Raw genomic sequence first — 17,727 nt, 5'->3', positions numbered from 1 at the left:
TGTACAGTAAATCTAGTTTGTTGTCCTGTTTGCAAATACAGGTGACATTGAAAAACTTGTTTGCAGCAGCCTCACAGACACCAAGTTTCAGACAATACACAGAACATAAATTATACAAGACAGTGAAGAAAAAGATGGTGTTAAACTCGACATTAGTACAAAAACATAGAAACAGTTCAATGGTATAATAACCATATAACAATTACAGCATGGAAACAGGCCATCTCAGCCCTTCTAGTCTGTGCCAAACGCTTACTCTCACCTAGTCCCACTGACCCGCACTCAGCCCATAACCCTCCATTCCTTTCCTATCCATATACCTATCCAATTTTACTTTAAATGACAATACCGAACCTGCCTCTACCACTTCTACAGGAAGCTCGTTCCACACAGCTACCACTCTGAGTAAAGAAATTCCCCCTCATGTTACCCTTAAACTTTTGCCCCCTAACTCTCAACTCATGTCCTCTTGTTTGAATCTCCCCTATTCTCAATGGAAAAAGCCTATCCACATCAACTCTATCTATCCCCCTCATAATTTTAAACACCTCTATCAAGTCCCCCTCTCAACCTTCTACGCTCCAAAGAATAAAGACCTAACTTGTTCAACCTTTCCCTGTAACTTAGGTGCTGAAACCCAGGTAACATTCTAGGAAATCTTCTCTGTACTCTCTCTATTTTGTTGACATCTTTCCTATAATTCGGTGACCAGAACAGAACACAATACTCAAAATTCGGCCTTACCAATGCCTTGTACAATTTTAACATTACATCCCAACTTCTGTACTCAATGCTCTGATTTATAAAGGCCAGCATACCAAAAGCTTTCTTCACCACCCTATCCACATGAGATTCCACCTTCAGGGAACTATGCACCATTATTCCTAGATCACTCTGTTCTACTACATTCTTCAATGCCCTACCATTTACCATATATGTCCTATTTGGATTATTCCTACCAAAATGTAGCACCTCACACTTACCAGCATTAAACTCCATCTGTCTTCATTCAGACCACTCTTCTAACTGGCCTAAATCTCTCTGCAACCTTTGAAAACCTACTTCATTATCCACAACGCCACCTACCTTAGTATCATCTACATACTTACTAATCCAATTTACCACCCCATCATCCAGATCATTAGTGTATATGACAAACAATATTGGACCCAGTACAGATCCCTGAGGTACATCACTAGTCACCAGCCTCCAACCCGACAAACAGCTATCCACCACTACTCTCTGGCATCTCCCATCCAGCCACTGTTGAATCCATTTTACTACTTCAATATTAATACCTAACGATCCAACCTTCCTAACTAACCTTCCGTGTGGAACTTTGTCAAAGGCCTTACTGAAGTCCATATAGACAACATCCACTGCTTTACCCTCGTCAACTTTCCTTGTAATCTCTTCAAAAAATTCAATAAGATTTGTCAAACATGACCTTCCATGCACAAATCCATGTTGACTGTTCCAAATCAGACCCTGTCTATCCAGATAATTATATATACCGTCTCTAAGAATACTTTCCATTAATTTACCCACCACCGACGTCAAACTGACAGACCTATAACTGCTAGGTTTACTCTTTGAACCCTTTTTAAACAATAGAACCACATGAGCAATACACCAATCCTCTGGCACCATCCCCGTCTCTAATGACATTTGAAATATTTCTGTCAGAGCCCCTGCTATTTCTACACTAACTTCCCTCAAGGTCCTAGGGAATATCCTGTCAGGATCTGGAGATTTATCCACTTTTATATTCCTTAAAAGAGCCAGTACTTCCTCCCCTTTAATCATCATAGTTTCCATAACTTCCCTACTTGCTTCCCTTACCTTACACAATTCAATATCCTTCTCCTTAGTGAATACTGAAGAAAATAAATTGTTCAAAATCTCCCCCATCTCTTTTGACTCCAAACATAGTTGTCCACTCTGATTCTCTAAGGGACCAATTTTATCCCTCACTATCCTTTTGTTATTAATATAACTGTAGAAACCCTTTGAATTTATGCTCACCTTACTTGCCACAGCAAACTCATATCTTCTTTTAGCTTTTCTAATTTCTTTCCTAAGATTCTTCTTACATTCTTTATAATCCTCGAGCACCTTATTTACTCCATGCTGCCTATATTTATTGTAGATCTCTCTCTTTTTCCTAACCAAGTTTCCAATATCCCTTGAAAACCATGGCTCTCTCAAACTTTTAACCTTTCCTTTCAACCTAACAGGAACATAAAGATTCTGTACCCTCAAAATTTCACCTTTAAATGACCGCCATTTCTTTATTACATCCTTCCCATAAAACAAATTGTCCCAATCCACTCCTTCTAAATCCTTTCGCATCTCCTCAAAGTTAGCCTTTCTCCAATCAAAAATCTCAACCCTGAGTCCAGTCCTATCCTTCTCCATAATTATATTGAGACTAATGGCATTGTGATCACTGGACCCGAAGTTCTCCCCAACACATACCTCTGTCACCTGACCTATTTCATTCCCTAACAGAAGATCCAACACTGCCCCTTCTCTAGTTGATACCTCTATGTATTGCTGCAAAAAACTATCCTGCACACATTTTGCAAACTCCAAGCCATCCATCCCTTTTACAGTATGGGCTTCCCAGTCTATGTGTGGAAAATTAAAATCTCCCATAATCACAACCCTGTGCTTACTACAAATATCTGCTATCTCCTTGCAAATTTGCTTCTCCAATTCTCGCTCCCCATTAGGTGGTCTATAATACACCCCTATAAGTGTTACTACACCTTTCTCATTCCTCAATTCCACCCAAATAGTCTCCCTAGACGAGCCCTCTAATCTATCCTGCCAGAGCACCGCTGTAGTATTTTCTCTGACAAGCAACACAACACCTCCCCCTCTTGTCCCTCCAATTCTATCACACCTGAAGCAACAAAATCCAGGAATATTTAGTTGCCAATCACACCCCTCCTGCAACCATGTTTCACTAATAGCTACATCATCATATTTCCAGGTATCAATCCATGCTCTAAGCTCATCCACCTTTCTTACAATGCTCCTAGCATTAAAATAAATGCATTTAAGAAATTCTCCACCTCTTGCTCTCTGTTTATCTTTAACAGCACAAAGAAATTTACTGTCTTCTTTTTCTTCCTTCTTGCATACATCCGTTCCTACACGCTGGTTCCCCTCCCTCCTTGTATCTAGTTTAAATCCACTGGAGCCTCTCTAGCAAACCTACCTGCAAGAATATTTGTCCCCCTCCAGTTCAGATGTAAACTGTCCCGCAGGAACAGATCTCACCTTCCCTGAAAGCTGCCCTATTATCTATAAATCTGAAGCCCTCCCTCCTACAACAGGTGTTCAGTCATGTGTTGATCTGTGCTAACTTACTATTTCTAAACCCACCTGCATGTGGCACTGGTAGCAATCCTGAGATTGCTATCCTGGAGGTCCTGTCCTTTAACTTGGCACCTGGCTCCCTAAACTCACCTTTCAGGATCTCCTCACTCTTCCTACCCATGTCATTGGTCCCTACATGGACCACGACATCCGGCTGCTCACCCTCCCTCTTGAGAATACTGAGAACCCGATCCGAGATATCGTGGACCCTGGCACCAGGGAGGCAACAGACCATCCAGGATTCTCGATTTCTTCCACAGAATCTCATCTGTCCCTCTAACTATCGAATCCCCTATCACTACTGCTCTCCTCTTTTTCCTCCTTCCCTTCTGAGCTGAGGGTCCAGTCTCAGTGCCAGAGACGCAACCACTGCAACTTGTCCCTGGTAGGTCGTCCCCACCAACAGTATCCAAAACGGTAGACTTATTGTTGATGGGAACGGCCACAGGGGTGCTCTGCTTTTCCTGTCTACTCTCCTTCCTTCTCGTGACAGTCACCCAGCTACCTGCCTCTTGACTTTTAGGGGTGACTACCTCCCTGTAACTCCTGTCTATTTCTGCCTCTGCCTCCCGAATGATCCGAAGTTTGTCAGGAGCTGCAGCTGGATGCGCCTTTTTACAGGTGTAGTCATCAGGGACAGTTGTGCTCGCCCTGACTTCCCACATACTGCAAACGGAGCACTCAACTGCCCTAACTGCTACCTCTATTACCTACTTCTAATCTCATTAGATTAATTAAAGGAGTTTACCCGGCCTTACCTCACCTGGAGTGAAGCTCGGACTCAGCCTCTGCTCGCTATTTAAATTCTCCCGCTGCCTCAGGGGCCGACTTTCACACGCTTGCGCAGTCGTGCCCCGTTCAAACCTCGCCTCTGCCCGATTGACCCACTCCGACCACGGCTCCTTGTCAAACCTTCGGCGCACCTGCGCAGTCTGGCCTCTTGGCCGCCATCAGTTAAAAAGTTTCTCTCCGAGCTTCTTTTACCTCTTCCCTCTCCTCTCCGCCTCTTGCTGCGACTTAAAGTAGCGCAAGGTGTGGTCTGTAGTTTCCTGTTGCTAAGGTAAGTTGTGCAGGTCAGTTCAAGAACCTGATGGTGTGGGACTTCAGGCTTCTGTATCTCCTGCCCGACAGCAGTAGTGAGAAGAAAGCATGTTCTGGATGTTCAGCAGCAGGGATTTCCCAGCCTGGGGTTGGGTCCACGGAACCCTCAGTTATTGGTTGGGGTCCATGGCATAAAAAAGATTGGAACCCTGGGTCAAGAACTTTGATGATGGATGTTGTCTTCTTGAGGCGTTGACCCACTGATGTGGTCGTGATATATTGAGGTAGTCCAATTGCCTGTGTTTGGCCCATATTCCTCTAAATCAGGGTTTCCTAACCTTTTTTATGCCTTGGACCCCTACCTTTAACCAAGTGGACCGTGGAACCCAGGTTGGGAGCCCCTGCTGTAAAGGGCCACTGTAGTGATGTGATTGGGCAGGTTGGTTGAAGAACCTAATAGTTGAGGGGAAGTCCAGTAGCTGTTCTTGAACCTGGTGGTGTAGGACATCAAGGTTCTGTATCTTCAGCCCGACAGTAGGTACGAGAAGGTGGCACGGCCCAGATTGTGGGAATCCCTGATGGCAGATGCGCCTTCTTCAGACAATGCCTCATGTACAAGCTTTTGATGGTTGGGAGGGCTGTGCCCGTGATGGAGCAGGCAGTGCCCATTATTCTGATTCAGAACTATTTATCACATGTACATCAGAACATGCAGTGGAATGCATCGTCCGCATTAGCAACCAACGCAGTCTAGGGATGTGCCGGGGGCAGCCCACAAGTGTGGCCACTCTTCAGGCTCCAACACTGCATGCCCACAACTCACTAATCCTAATCAGTAGGTCTTTGGAATACGGGAAGATACCGGAGTTCAGGCAGTCATGGGGGTTGGGGGGGGGGGGAAGAATGCACAAACTCGTTACAAAGCGCAGCGGGAATTGAACCCCAGTCTTAAGGCATTGCGCTAACCACTGCACTACCATGCCATCCTACTCAGCAAGTCTGGCAGCATCCATGGAGTGAGCAAACAGGCCACATTTCAAGCTGAGAACCTTCATCAGAACTGCTATACCGCAACAAACACAAGTGGTACTGCAGATACTGGAAATCTGGAGCAATACACACAGTGTGCGGGAAGAGCTCAGCAGGTCAGGCAGCATCTGTGGATGGTAATTAACCGATAATGTTTTAGGCCGAGGCCCTTCAACAAGACCGAGCACAGTTATTGGTCGCCATACTGAAGATGGTGCTGATGTCGCCCGGATATCTTATTTACACTGAATGTTCATGTCAAGAAGCATAGCTGATAGCTGATATTATTTCATGTCCTGATGGTTCGGATACACAGCAGTCAGTGAAGCAGCAGTAACAGCAGCAGCCAGGAGGCAGGAGGATGCTAAATATAGTCCATTACCGATAACTTAGGTTTCATTGTTTTCTTCAGGAACCAAGTCAGCCAGAAAGCTACCACAGATGCTGTCAGATATAAACAAGGTGCATGTATGTGACACTGTTCATTCCCCTTTAAGGATGCCCCAGTGCTCCTTGCATCCAATGAACCATTGTTTTGACGTTGAGTCATGGGTTGTGATCCTGAATGACAATCACCCACAAAGAGCCGTCTGATAATCACCTGATCGGCTGCAATGCCGCAGGCTAAAACTCCACCACTTCGTGCTGGAGCTGTGACAAGGAGCCCACTACATTGTCTCCCTCACAGACAAAACGGAGGCAGCAGGGTTGCCTTGGAAACATGTCATCAAAGATATCACTCCCTACTTTCATAATCATCAAAATGAGCAAAGGGAACATTTTTAGAAATTCCTGGTAGTTACCCAATTCAATGTAACTTTTTATTTCCATTCTGACATGCTGGCCCATGACCTCCTCTACTGGCATAAATGAGGCCACATTCAGGTTCAAGAGCAACACCTTACATTCCATCTGGGTAGCCTTCAACCTGATGGCATGAACATCAATTTCTCTAACTTCTGGTTAATTCTCCCCCACCCCTGTCTTTTTCCATTCCCCATTCTGGCTCCCCTTCTTCTCTTCTCCTCACCTCTCCTCTTCCCTTTCTTCCATGGTCTACTCTTCTCTCCCATCAGATTCCTTCTCCTGTCACTTCCCAGCTTCTCACTTCATCGCTCCACTCCTCCGCCTGCCCCCTCTTTAATCTGGCTTCCTCCCCTTTCCTTTCTGGTCTCAGACTGGATGGCTCATGAATGAGGTACATTCTTGGGAGTATTCCATTGATGATTCCAAGAATGTGGTTTCGCTGGAGAGAGTGCAGAGGAGATTCACCAGGCTTGAATCAACCAGCACAGCCTTAATCACTGCAATTTAGTAATACGGTCACCACTTTGCACTGAAATGCTTTTTTTTTCATTTGAATTGTGTTCTTTCTCGCAAAAATTATCTATTATTTATCTTTAGTTTGTGTTTCTGGTGAACTAAGCATTTCACAGTATATTTTGATGTGTAGATGACAATTAAAGTTGATAAAGATAAAACTAAACTTACACCATGCCATTGTAAACTTTTCATTGCACCTGTGCATGACAATAAACTTCACTTTGGCCATCTGAGTTTGAGTTTCTCCGGATTCCAGCACCTGCAGACTTTTGTGCCTCCACTGACATTGTTCTTCTGGGGTCAGGGGCATCTAGGCATCAAAGACTGGCTTTACTTGTCACCTGTACAGTGAAATGTGTTGTTTGCATCAATAACCAGGACGGTCCGGGAATGTACTGAGGCACAGTACACAAACGTTGCCATGCTTCTTTCAGTGCCAACGTAGATCTATAACTTACTAACTAACCAGTGCCCTTTGGAATGTGGGAGAAAACAGGAGCGCATGAAGGAAATGCAGTGATGGGTAGAACGTACAAACAATGGGAATTGAACCCTGACCAAGCTTGTCTAGTATAACTCAGAATTCAGATGCATTTTGTGCAACCTTGCTGTATTTTATCAGATCAAGAAAGAGCCCTTCAAACACTTCCCAACAATTTACTTTAATTGACATTATTGTTGTCAAACATAGTAAAACAAAGTTTACAGAACAAAGTGGCTGCAACATTAAATCAGAATTTAAAGACAGTAAAATTTACAAACTTTTCTTCACCCACAAACATACACATCTAAATTGAACATTTTATATAATATGCACACAGGAAAAAGACTGATTTGATCTCCAATCCAAATGTTCAGAACCTGCTGTGACAATACATCTCTTTGCAACAGTTTGAATCTTTAAACTGGAAAGTCCAATTATTTGTGTCTTTCCATCTCAGTGCTTTCATGATAAGGACTCAAACATCAGCTTAGCCTTTTGTAAGTTGACTGCAATATTAGTGAAGTCTCATTAGTTTTAGAAAATCGATCTTCAAATGGTCCCCACATTAATTTACCATTCTCTTCTCCCCCCCACCCCAAATTTACCTATAAACTGAGGGAGTTTGAACTTGCATTCACAATAACCTCTTTGAATGACAGCACAATTCTTCCAGGTTTCAGTCCCTGTAACAAAACTTGAATCACTAGTGGTATTTTAAACAAGTGAATGTGAGAAGAGCTCTACAGGGCTCCTGTACGTCTTTATTCCCCATGGTTTGGCGCTCAGTCAACTTCACGTACCATGCAAGCAAGGTCGCTTAGACAATGGACAGAAAATTTACAAGTGATGCAACAGGCATGAGGCGACAATCATCCCTTTAAGAGCATGCAAGCTAAGGGGAGGTTTAATAGAGGTGCTCATAATCATCAGGGAGGCTCAGGAGGGCTAGAACTCAGAGATTTAGGTTAATTGGATCAAGAATCTGACAGAAGTTACTGTTTTCAGGTCATGAGAGGCTGCCCATGACCTGAAAGGCCATTCAAAACAGTTTCAACAATAAATCAATATTTAGGTCTTGGAGAGATCTGTCAGGAACAGATTGGTGCAACTCCTTCTGAGCTGCAGGACAGATCAGACAGACAGAGGAGCTTCCTGGGCTGAGATTGAGGCCCTGAGCTCCCAAAATACCGGAAACATTTAATGACATTTGGATAGCAAATTGAGGGGAAGGGACAGATCTTGTCATGTTTCCTCAATCCACCCATGATTAGAGCAGCTTTAATATTAAAGTTGTTCTGTCACTTTCTGGATAAACCCCATCAGAACATATAGGCTCCGTTCATTAATTTACGAAATTATTTAATCAGCTCTACCTTATACACATCAACACTCTTGACAGACACTGAGGGACTGTATGTGCTTGCGTTGGTGGGGAGAGGGCTACTTCTACCACCATGAGTTGAGGCAATGCTTGGTGTTGGTGAGAAAGCTCAAGAGGTTCGAGTCAGTCTTTGATTAGCACTTAAAAAGTGGTCGCAAACCAATATAATATGACCATGAGCGGAAGAGGCCGTAGCTGTAGTCTGAGGTCACAGATTAAAGAAAGGGCAGACTGAGCAAAGGCTCATTCCTCCTTTCTCCCAAATCGTCTGGTAACTCAAACATTTGCAAATAATAACCTCTGTTATGCAGGATGAATTCAAGTTAATAGGTAACTAACTCTGTTAGGAAAGCACTTGGCTTTACATGCTCATAACCACAAAAAACTAACACAGAGGTACCTAATCTAACCCAACATCAGGTCAGTCTGGTCTCCACACTCCTTGCAGGTGACCGGTTAGAGTCAACGTAGAGGATCTGATAGAGGTATACAAAATTATGAGGATAACCACAAGCAGGCTGAACTACTGAGGTTGGGTGAGACTAGAACTAGAGGTCATGGGTTAGGGGTGAAAGGTGAAATGTTTAAGGGGAACAATGAGGGGAAACTCCTTCACTCAGAGGGTGGTGAGAGTGTGGAAAGAGCTCCCAGTGGAAATAATGAATGGGGAGGTTATGGCGGGCTATAGTCCAGGTATAGGAGAATGGGACTAGGCAGATTAATAGTTCAGCAAGACTAGATGGGCTGAATGGTCTGTTTCTGAGTTGTTGTGTTCTGTGACTCTATGAGAATACAAGCATTGGATAGGAAAGCCGTAATAGGCAATGGGAAAGTCCACTTCTAACACCGGTTGAAAACCGATCAACGATTTAGATGAGGGCATTGAAAACTATATCAGCAAGTTCGCTGATGATACTAAACTGGGTGGCAGTGTGACATGCGAAGAGGACATTAGGAGAATACAGGGAGACTTGGATAGGCTGGGTGAGTGGGCAGATACTTGGCAGATGTCTTTCAATGTGAAGTTATCCACTTTGGAAGCAGGAACAAGAGGGCAGAGTATTGTCTGAATGGTGTAGAGTTAGGTAAGGGAGAAATGCAAAGAGACCTAGGAGTCCTAGTTCATCAGTCAATGAAGGTGGATGAGCAAGTGCAACAGGCAGTGAAGAGGGCAAATGGAATGTTGGCCTTTATTACAAGGGGAATTAAGTACAAGAGCAAGGATGTCCTTTGGCATTTGTACAGGGCCCTGGTGAGACCACACCTGGAATATTGTGTACAGTTTTGGTCTCCAGGTTTAAGGAAGGACATTCTGGCAATTGAGGAAGTGCAGCGTAGATTCTCTAGGTTGATTCCTGGGATGGCAGGGCTGTCTTACGCAGAGAGATTGGAGAGATTGGGCTTGTACACGCTGGAGTTGAGGAGATTGAGAGGGGATCTGATTGAAATGTTTAAGATAATTAGATTTGATAGGATTGAGGCAGGAAATATGTTCCAGATGGTGGGAGAGTCCAGTACCAGAGGGCATGGATTGAGAATAAGAGGTCAGTTATTTAAAACAGAGTTGAGGAAGAGCTTCTTCTCCCAGAGAGTTGTGGAGGTGTGGAATGCACTGCCTCGGAAGACGGTGGAGGCCAATTCTCTGGATGCTTTCAAGAAGGAGCTAGATAGATATCTGATGGATAGGGGAATCAAGGGATATGGGGACAAGGCAGGGACTGGGTATTAATAGTGAATGATCAGCCATGATCTTAGAATGGTGGTGCAGACTCAAGGGGCCGAATGGTCTACTTCTGCACCTATTGTCTATTGTCTATAAATCTTGCTTTATGGCTCACGGCTTTCGTGAGGAAGATGTCAGATAAAATCTGCACACATACTGTATAATGCTGCTCAATAACACCCACATTCTTTAGTGTAAGTTGGAAGTGGACTTTTCCATTTGCCTGTCACAGCTTTTCTTTTTCATACTTGTTGGCTGATGTCTCATAAGAGGAGTGTGGAGACCAAAGTGACTTCTGGGTTAAATTCACAGCTTAGCTTACATTTTTATTTTGCCCTGAGTAAAACAGGCAGTACTCACTTAAAATAAAATAAGCAAATTTAATTTTCCTGAACACAAGATGAAGGGTTTTGGCCCAAATGTTGACTGCTTATACCTCTCCGTAGATGCCCAGCACCACTGATCAAATATATACAGTGTCTGGGTTTTAAAAGAGAAACTATATTAAACATGATTTTACAACAGTGCAAGTTGGGGATCACTGTCACCAGTAGATTGGAAATTAATTTCAAAACTCCGGGGGAAAGATGAATAAAATACTGCATGATTAAACTCTTTAATCTCATTGTCCTTGCAACATCACTCACACAGGTCAAGGGGGCTTCAGTACCTGAGTGTCAGAGTGCTCGTCAGAACTGAGATCAAGTTCCGTTATTGCGGTGTTACAGCCAGGAACATGCAATCTAGTCCAGAATGTAATGAAAGTAGATTCCACAGGACCACCTACAGAACATCAAGACACTCGGGGTGTTAAAACAATTTCCTTAATTTATCACGGTTCCCAAACATGCTACAATCCTCGTATATCTTTTGAGGTCTGCTGTCTCAAGTTCGTTAGTCAAGGGAAAACAATTCCAGGTGGTAACGAGAGCAGGCAGTGTTACTACATGGTGCCACAACAGAGTTAACTCACACTACCTTGGGTAGGGAGTCAAGCAGAGTTGTTTAGTGGCATAGGGGATTCCAAACAATGAACAGTCTTAATATTAGAGCCTTCCAAAGAATGCTGAAATCAGGGAACGTTTCTTCACATGTAAGGAAGCATGAATGCAGAGCATTTTCCCACAGAAACTGCTTGGATGGCAATATCTGCTTTGATCGAAGGTGTTACTGTACTACAGAAAGTGGTAATTGGGAGTGAAGGATGGGCCAACCCTGACTGAGTGGAATATACAATAACCTCCTCCTGTTTCTATCCTCTATTTTGCATATTTATTACAATCTGACATGTCATTTTGTTAGGAGACAACATAAGGCAGCAAGTGTTGGGGGACCATTCAAAAATGACTTGCCTCTCTCAGATACATCCTGCAAGACCAAAATGGCTTCTTCTTCTTCCAGGAGAGGACTTTATAGACAAATGAGGGTGAGAACTGTGGCTGCAATGAAACCTCATGCAGATTATCACAACTAGTCTCACTTGATCCCCAAAGTATTGCAGATTCTCTTACACAACTCTATTATTCAGCACCACTGTTGCCTCCGTGATTGTACCTGGCACCCAACCACTTGCTGTGTAAGATAAAATACAACCCTTGCGTCACTTTTGGCCCCTTTTGCCAGTCACTTCACTATGTGCCCTCGATCCCTCTAGTTCAAGAATTCCCAGCCTGGGGTCCACAGACCCCTCAGTTAGTGGTAAGGCTCTGTGGGAATCCTTCATCTAGTTCTTGATCCCTCTGCAAAACTACTTCTCTTTATCTAAGTCTCTGCAATATCTCGTGTTTAAAATGGTGCAGAGACTCAGGTAGAAAAAATGTCAAAGTTTCTCATTGTAACAAGCTACAGAAAGCAAGCATGGGGTTGCCACAAACAGAGGAACATGGGCCCATTTCTGTCTCATGAGCATTTCTCAAACAGTTTAAAATTGAACACTTTCAATCCAGTTTACTGAAAAACACCAGTGAAAATCTACTTTTTCACACCTCAAATATAACGGCGTAGATCTTCACAAGATGAGTAAATTCTTTACACCGTACATTTAACAAGTGTGGATATGTTCCAGGGTGGATCCCAATTAGCTAATTTGTGTACATTTTCTAAGGCAAGTTTACAGATCATTATATCCCAGTCTGCTGCCGAAACATCTCTATCAACATTGCTAATACACTGTGCTGTTCAAGGCTGCGGTGGCTACTCAGCCACTGTAAAACACTGTGTGGGAGGTACACGGGTCTTACATCCACAGGTGGATTTCACAGCAGTTGTTGGAGAGGGCAGGAGAATGGGGCTGAGAGGATAACAAATCGGCCATGAAGCAGACTCGGCTCAAATAACCTAGCTCTGCTCCGACATCTTATGGATGGGAGAGAGGTATTGGATCTGGGCACAGGGAGTCGACACAATGCACAACTCGCAACAGAAACCAGAGCCGTTCTAATCCATCTGAGATCTGCTTCATGAGAAGTGCAGGATGGACCCGTTGACGCATCTTGCAAATGCAGGAGCAGCAAGCACTCTGGTTGTGAAATTTTATCTGCAAAGAGGTAAAGGCAAGTCGTGTATTGTCCACCTGCCCTGGGTGAGCCAGGTGATACACACTATCATCAAGCAAAGACACAGCTGAACCAACCCAGAGACACCCTGTCAACACAAGATATTCTGCTGACACTGGAAATCCAGTGACACACATAAAATGCTGCAGGAACTCAGCAGGCAGCATCTACAGAGACGAATAAACTCTCGGCAGAGACCCTTCATCAGAACACAAGGATAAGGTTAGACAGGCACCTGCATAAGAGTCCACGGTATGGGAGCAGTTTTATTTTGATGCGTATCTCTGGTGTGAAAGAGTGTATATGCGTGTATGAGAGATGGCAAAAGAGCAAGAAAGAGGAAGAGTGAGAGGGAGAGAGGTAAGAGGAGGAAAGTGAAGGGGGGGCCACCGAGGGAGCCAGAGGGTCTATGTGAGAGATAGAGAGAGAAAGTGTGCATATTCCTCTCTTTGTGTGCATGTGTGTAACTGTGCGTCACAATGAGTGCAAATCTGTATATTCCACTCAAGTGCATGTGCAAAGTTACAGTGCAAATTGTGTGTGAGAACCTGTGGTGTTTGTGCACGAATGTATGCATGCATGTATGTTTTGGAAGCAATGCTTCTTCACAGAACCTGATGAAGGCTCTCGGCCTGAAGTGTCAACTGTTCATTCCTCTCCACACTCGCTGCCTGACCTACTGAGTTCCTCTAGCATTTAGTGTGCATTGTTTGGATTCCCAGCTTCAGCAAATTTTCTTGTCTTTGTGCTAAATCCCACGTCTGCTGGTTAAACACTGCAAAATAAAAAACAAAATACTGCGCGAATTATCATTTCTACAATGTTCAAAGCTTATTGCCTGGAGAAGTTTCACACTAATAAGGAGGGTGATCATTTAAGGGTGAATACTGTAATAAGGTATGAAACAAAGTTAGTCAGCAAGAGTTCACGGAGGAATGAATTCTGATGATGCGCTCCATCTAAATTGCTGAGCATTACTTTCAATAAACTATGAATTTCCACCAGTTTATATTTAGAGGGCAGTCTGATCATGAGTAATTACAGAACCAAAGAGCAACTGGCTCCAAAGCGAAGCAGTAACAGACTAAGTAAAAGAGTGCATACTAGGGAAAATGCTGTGGATATCAAGTAGATGATACTGGCACCACAGCAATGCCTAGTGAGGGCCAGCACAGCAGCATTTAACACCATCAGCAAAAGCAACAACAACTGCTTAAACATCCAAAGGATCTGAGGGCATTTTACACGCTGCAATTATTTGGGACACAAGAGATTTTTGCAGATGCTGGAAATCTTGAGCAACATACACACACACACAAATCCTGGAGGAACTCAGGAGGTCAGGACAGCCCCCGTGGAGAGGAACAAACAGTAGGCATTTCAGGAGGGGCGTCCTGAGGAAGATCCTTGGCTCAAATTATTTACTGTTTGGTCCCCACCCTCCACAGATGCTACCTGATCTACTAAATTCCTCCAGCATTTTGTGCGTAGCTCAAGAAAATGTACGCTTACTTCGAAGTAAGTTTACTTTGAACTTTGATTTCCAGAATCTGCAGAATATGGTGTTTTCCCTCTCTTGGTATCACCTCTCACCTGCCAGCTTGTACTCCCCCTCCCCCCACCTGCTTATTCTGGCTTCCTTTCCAGTCCTGATGAAGGGCCTCGGTCTGAAATGTCGACTGTTTATTCCTCTCCATGACCTGATGAGCTCCTGTGTGTGTAATATTTGAACTGAAAGGTTTGGCATGACATGGATGCCAGTCCAGAAATGCCACTTTGTAAAGGTGCCAGCAGTCTCATTCAGAATGAAATGGTCTTAAGTTCGAGTCTTAATGCATAATGCAGGCATAACAGCCAGGGTAAAACTTCCGTGTGTGCCACATTATCAGGTCAGCATTAAGCTGTGGCCCCATCTGCTCTGTCAGCTAAAGATAAAAGGTCCTATGAAACTCATCTGAAAGACGACAACAATGAGAAATAGAAAGCGAGAGGGTGGCGAACCTGAGGAATTTTATTGAGATACAGCACAGAACAGGCCCTTCCGGCCCTTTGAGCCGTGCTGTCCAGCAACCCCCGATTTAACCCTAGCCTAATCATAGGGCAATTTACAATGACCAATTAACCTACCAACTGGTACATCTTTGGACTGTGGGAGGAAACTGAAGTACCTGCAGGAAACCCACGCGGTCACAGGGAAGAAAGTACAAACATCTTACAGGCAGCAGTGGGAATTGAATCTGGGTAATGCTGCCATTCCACGCCTCCATTGCCACAGACGGTTGTGCAGGCCAAGTCATTGGGTATACTTAAAGCAGAGGTTGATAGGTAAGCATGTCAAAGGTCACGGGGAGATGGCAAGAGAACAAGGCTGAGAGTGATATTAAATCAGCCATGATGGAATGACAGAGCAGATTCGATGGGCCGAATTGCCTATTTCTGCTCCTAAGTCTACGGTCTCAGAGCAGGTGAGATCTCCGCTGGTGCCATGATCAATGCTTGTTTCTTTATCAACCTCTCTCTCTCTAAAAAGAACCTGACATTAGAATATTATTTCATTGATCGTTGTGGGAGCTGATTGGGGACTGATGCATAGTTAATTCCCTCACCCCCAAATATGCTGATTAACCCGCTGAGTTTTTTAAACCTCCACAGATATTTTTGTTGCAGGGAACAAGCTGGCTGCAAGGTGTACTACGAGTAAAGAAACTGCAATCTCAGAAACATTTCATTGGCTCATCCTAATGTTATGCAGCAAGTTCACCTGTCAAAACCACCTCGTTATTTTGATAGAACAAATTACAAAGCTGCAAAAGCTGTAAGAAACAAAATTTTAAGAGATAAAAATGTTAACAAAAGTTAGTTGGTGCCTTAGTCTCAGTTCGAGCATTTACAATAGCAGAGATCACTGGGCCTTCTGGTTGTGGAGGGCACTGTAAAGTACAGTACTTCAAGAGAGGAAACTGGAGAGAAACAGAGCAGAATATTTCTGTGAACGCAATTCCTTATGTTCCAGGTCATTTCATGTCTTGGAGATAGATGTTCCATCATAGTTCAAAGTCAACCTTTAGTGGTTAGGTAGGGGTGAGCGGAGACTGGGGATAGGCCCGAAGCCTTGATATACAGTAGCTTTGTTGAGAAGTGTTAATCTGGGGAGCTCCTCTCGTTTAAAATAGACAGCTTAAGGTTTCTCAGAATGATGATGGCTTCCGGAAAAAAAATCTTAGAAAAATAGTTTTTAAAAAATAAAATAAAAACAATGTTCATCCTGGTGGTGGCTCCTTAAAAGCCACTTAACCATAAGCAAGACTCCTGAGGTTAGAGGGGGCAACGTGCCTATTAGTCCATGGTAAGAGAGCTGTTTTGTTGTGTCTGTGTGAGAGTCTATGTTTGAGAGAGAGACGAAGTGGGGGGGGGGGGAGATATAGAGAGAGATACAGAGACATATAAAAAGAATATCTGGAGGGAGGGAGGGGGAGAGAGAGAGAAGGATGGAGGGTGGAGGAAGAGGGGGAGGGGGAGAGGGACAGGGAATGAGTGCAAATCTGTATACTCCCCCTAAGTGTGTGTGTACCTGTATGTGCAAAGTAACAGTAAGGATCGTGTGCTATGTATGCTGTGTAAGTGTGTATGAATGTGTGTGCATGTGTGCTTTGGAGACAATGCTTCTTCACAGAGCCTTGAGCGGGTTCAACCCATTGCCCCGCTGGTGGGAACTCCCGGGAGAGTCTCAGAAGTTCTGCTGCCGTCGTTTTTTGGCATCGATGGCATCCAGGATGGGCTGCCTCTTGGCCTGATAGCGCTGGCGAATCTCTTCGATCTCCTGCTCCATCGTGGGGTCCAGTGATGCGAGTCTCCTCTGCAATTCTTCAACGGTCCAGCTTTTTAACTGCAAATTATATTTTAAAAAAGGGGATAGATTTTAATTAGAGCAATTTCCAATGTTTAGGACAATAAGATTACAAGACCCATGAGCAGAATTAGCCCATTTGGCCCACTGAGTCTGCTCTGCCATTCCATCATGGCTGATTTATTATCCCTCTCAACCCCATTCTCCTGTCCTCTCCACATAACATTTGACGACCTGACTAATCAATAACCAATCTCTGAAGAGTACTGACAATGGCTGGGATCACCCGTCTTGTAAAGACACTGCCCAGAAGAAGGCAATGGGAAAACACTTCTGTAGAAAAAATTTCCAAGAACAATCATGGTCAAAGAGTCAGTGACTGGCCACATCATACAACATGGCACATAATGATGATGAGTAGGGGGAGAGGAAAATTACTTTCTCCAATTGGATAAGATTGACCCTCTGTACCGCTCAATATTTCTCTGCCAAGTTTCTTCTCCTAAACGTTTTATCCCACATTTCTCCAGTTTCTCCAGCCAAGTCAGAAGTATTGTAACTTGGGTTTTACTTGTTCATTTTCAAATTCACACAACTCTTGTCTGCTGAGTTCCCTCACAGAACCCTTACCAACTTTATCCATGCACCTTTGAAACTACCTATCCGAAGGCACCACTGCTTAGTATAGCAAATGTTCTACCCATGACCTCAACAAACTGCAGACACATTCGAGCACAACCTCACCTCCATGGCCTCTGTTTACTCTTGCTTGTCTGGGTAAAGCAGCCGGCATCACCCCCTCCACAACGGATATCCTCTCTTCTTCCTTTCCCCTACCCCCATCAGGCAGAAGATACAAAAGCCTGAAAGCATGCCCCACCATGGGCAACTTTCATCCTACTGATGTGAGATTAACTGAATGGACATCTTGTATGATAAGTTGGATTTTAGACCTCA

At 43.9% G+C, this 17,727-nt stretch overlaps 1 protein-coding gene across 3 annotated transcripts in view; it reads right to left on the bottom strand.

Moving 5' to 3' along the window:
• Positions 1-17,727, bottom strand: part of LOC132399972 (serine/threonine-protein kinase 3/4) — a 331,476-nt gene that overhangs the window by 98,452 nt on the left and 215,297 nt on the right. Inside the window, exon 11 of one of the 3 annotated variants that reach the window (XM_059980969.1) lies at positions 7,430-16,809. The exons of the other annotated variants lie outside the window; for them this stretch is intronic. Within the exon in view, the coding sequence (XP_059836952.1) occupies positions 16,651-16,809 (159 nt within the window). The 3' untranslated portion in view covers positions 7,430-16,650. Of the gene's footprint in view, positions 1-7,429; positions 16,810-17,727 lie in introns of those variants that run through there. 3 annotated transcript variants of the gene reach the window in all.

Source organism: Hypanus sabinus, chromosome 9, assembly GCF_030144855.1.
Source record: "Hypanus sabinus isolate sHypSab1 chromosome 9, sHypSab1.hap1, whole genome shotgun sequence".
NCBI lineage: Eukaryota > Metazoa > Chordata > Chondrichthyes > Myliobatiformes > Dasyatidae > Hypanus > Hypanus sabinus.
Note: the sequence above shows the minus strand (reverse complement) of the source record. Positions and strands in the feature narration are given on the sequence as shown.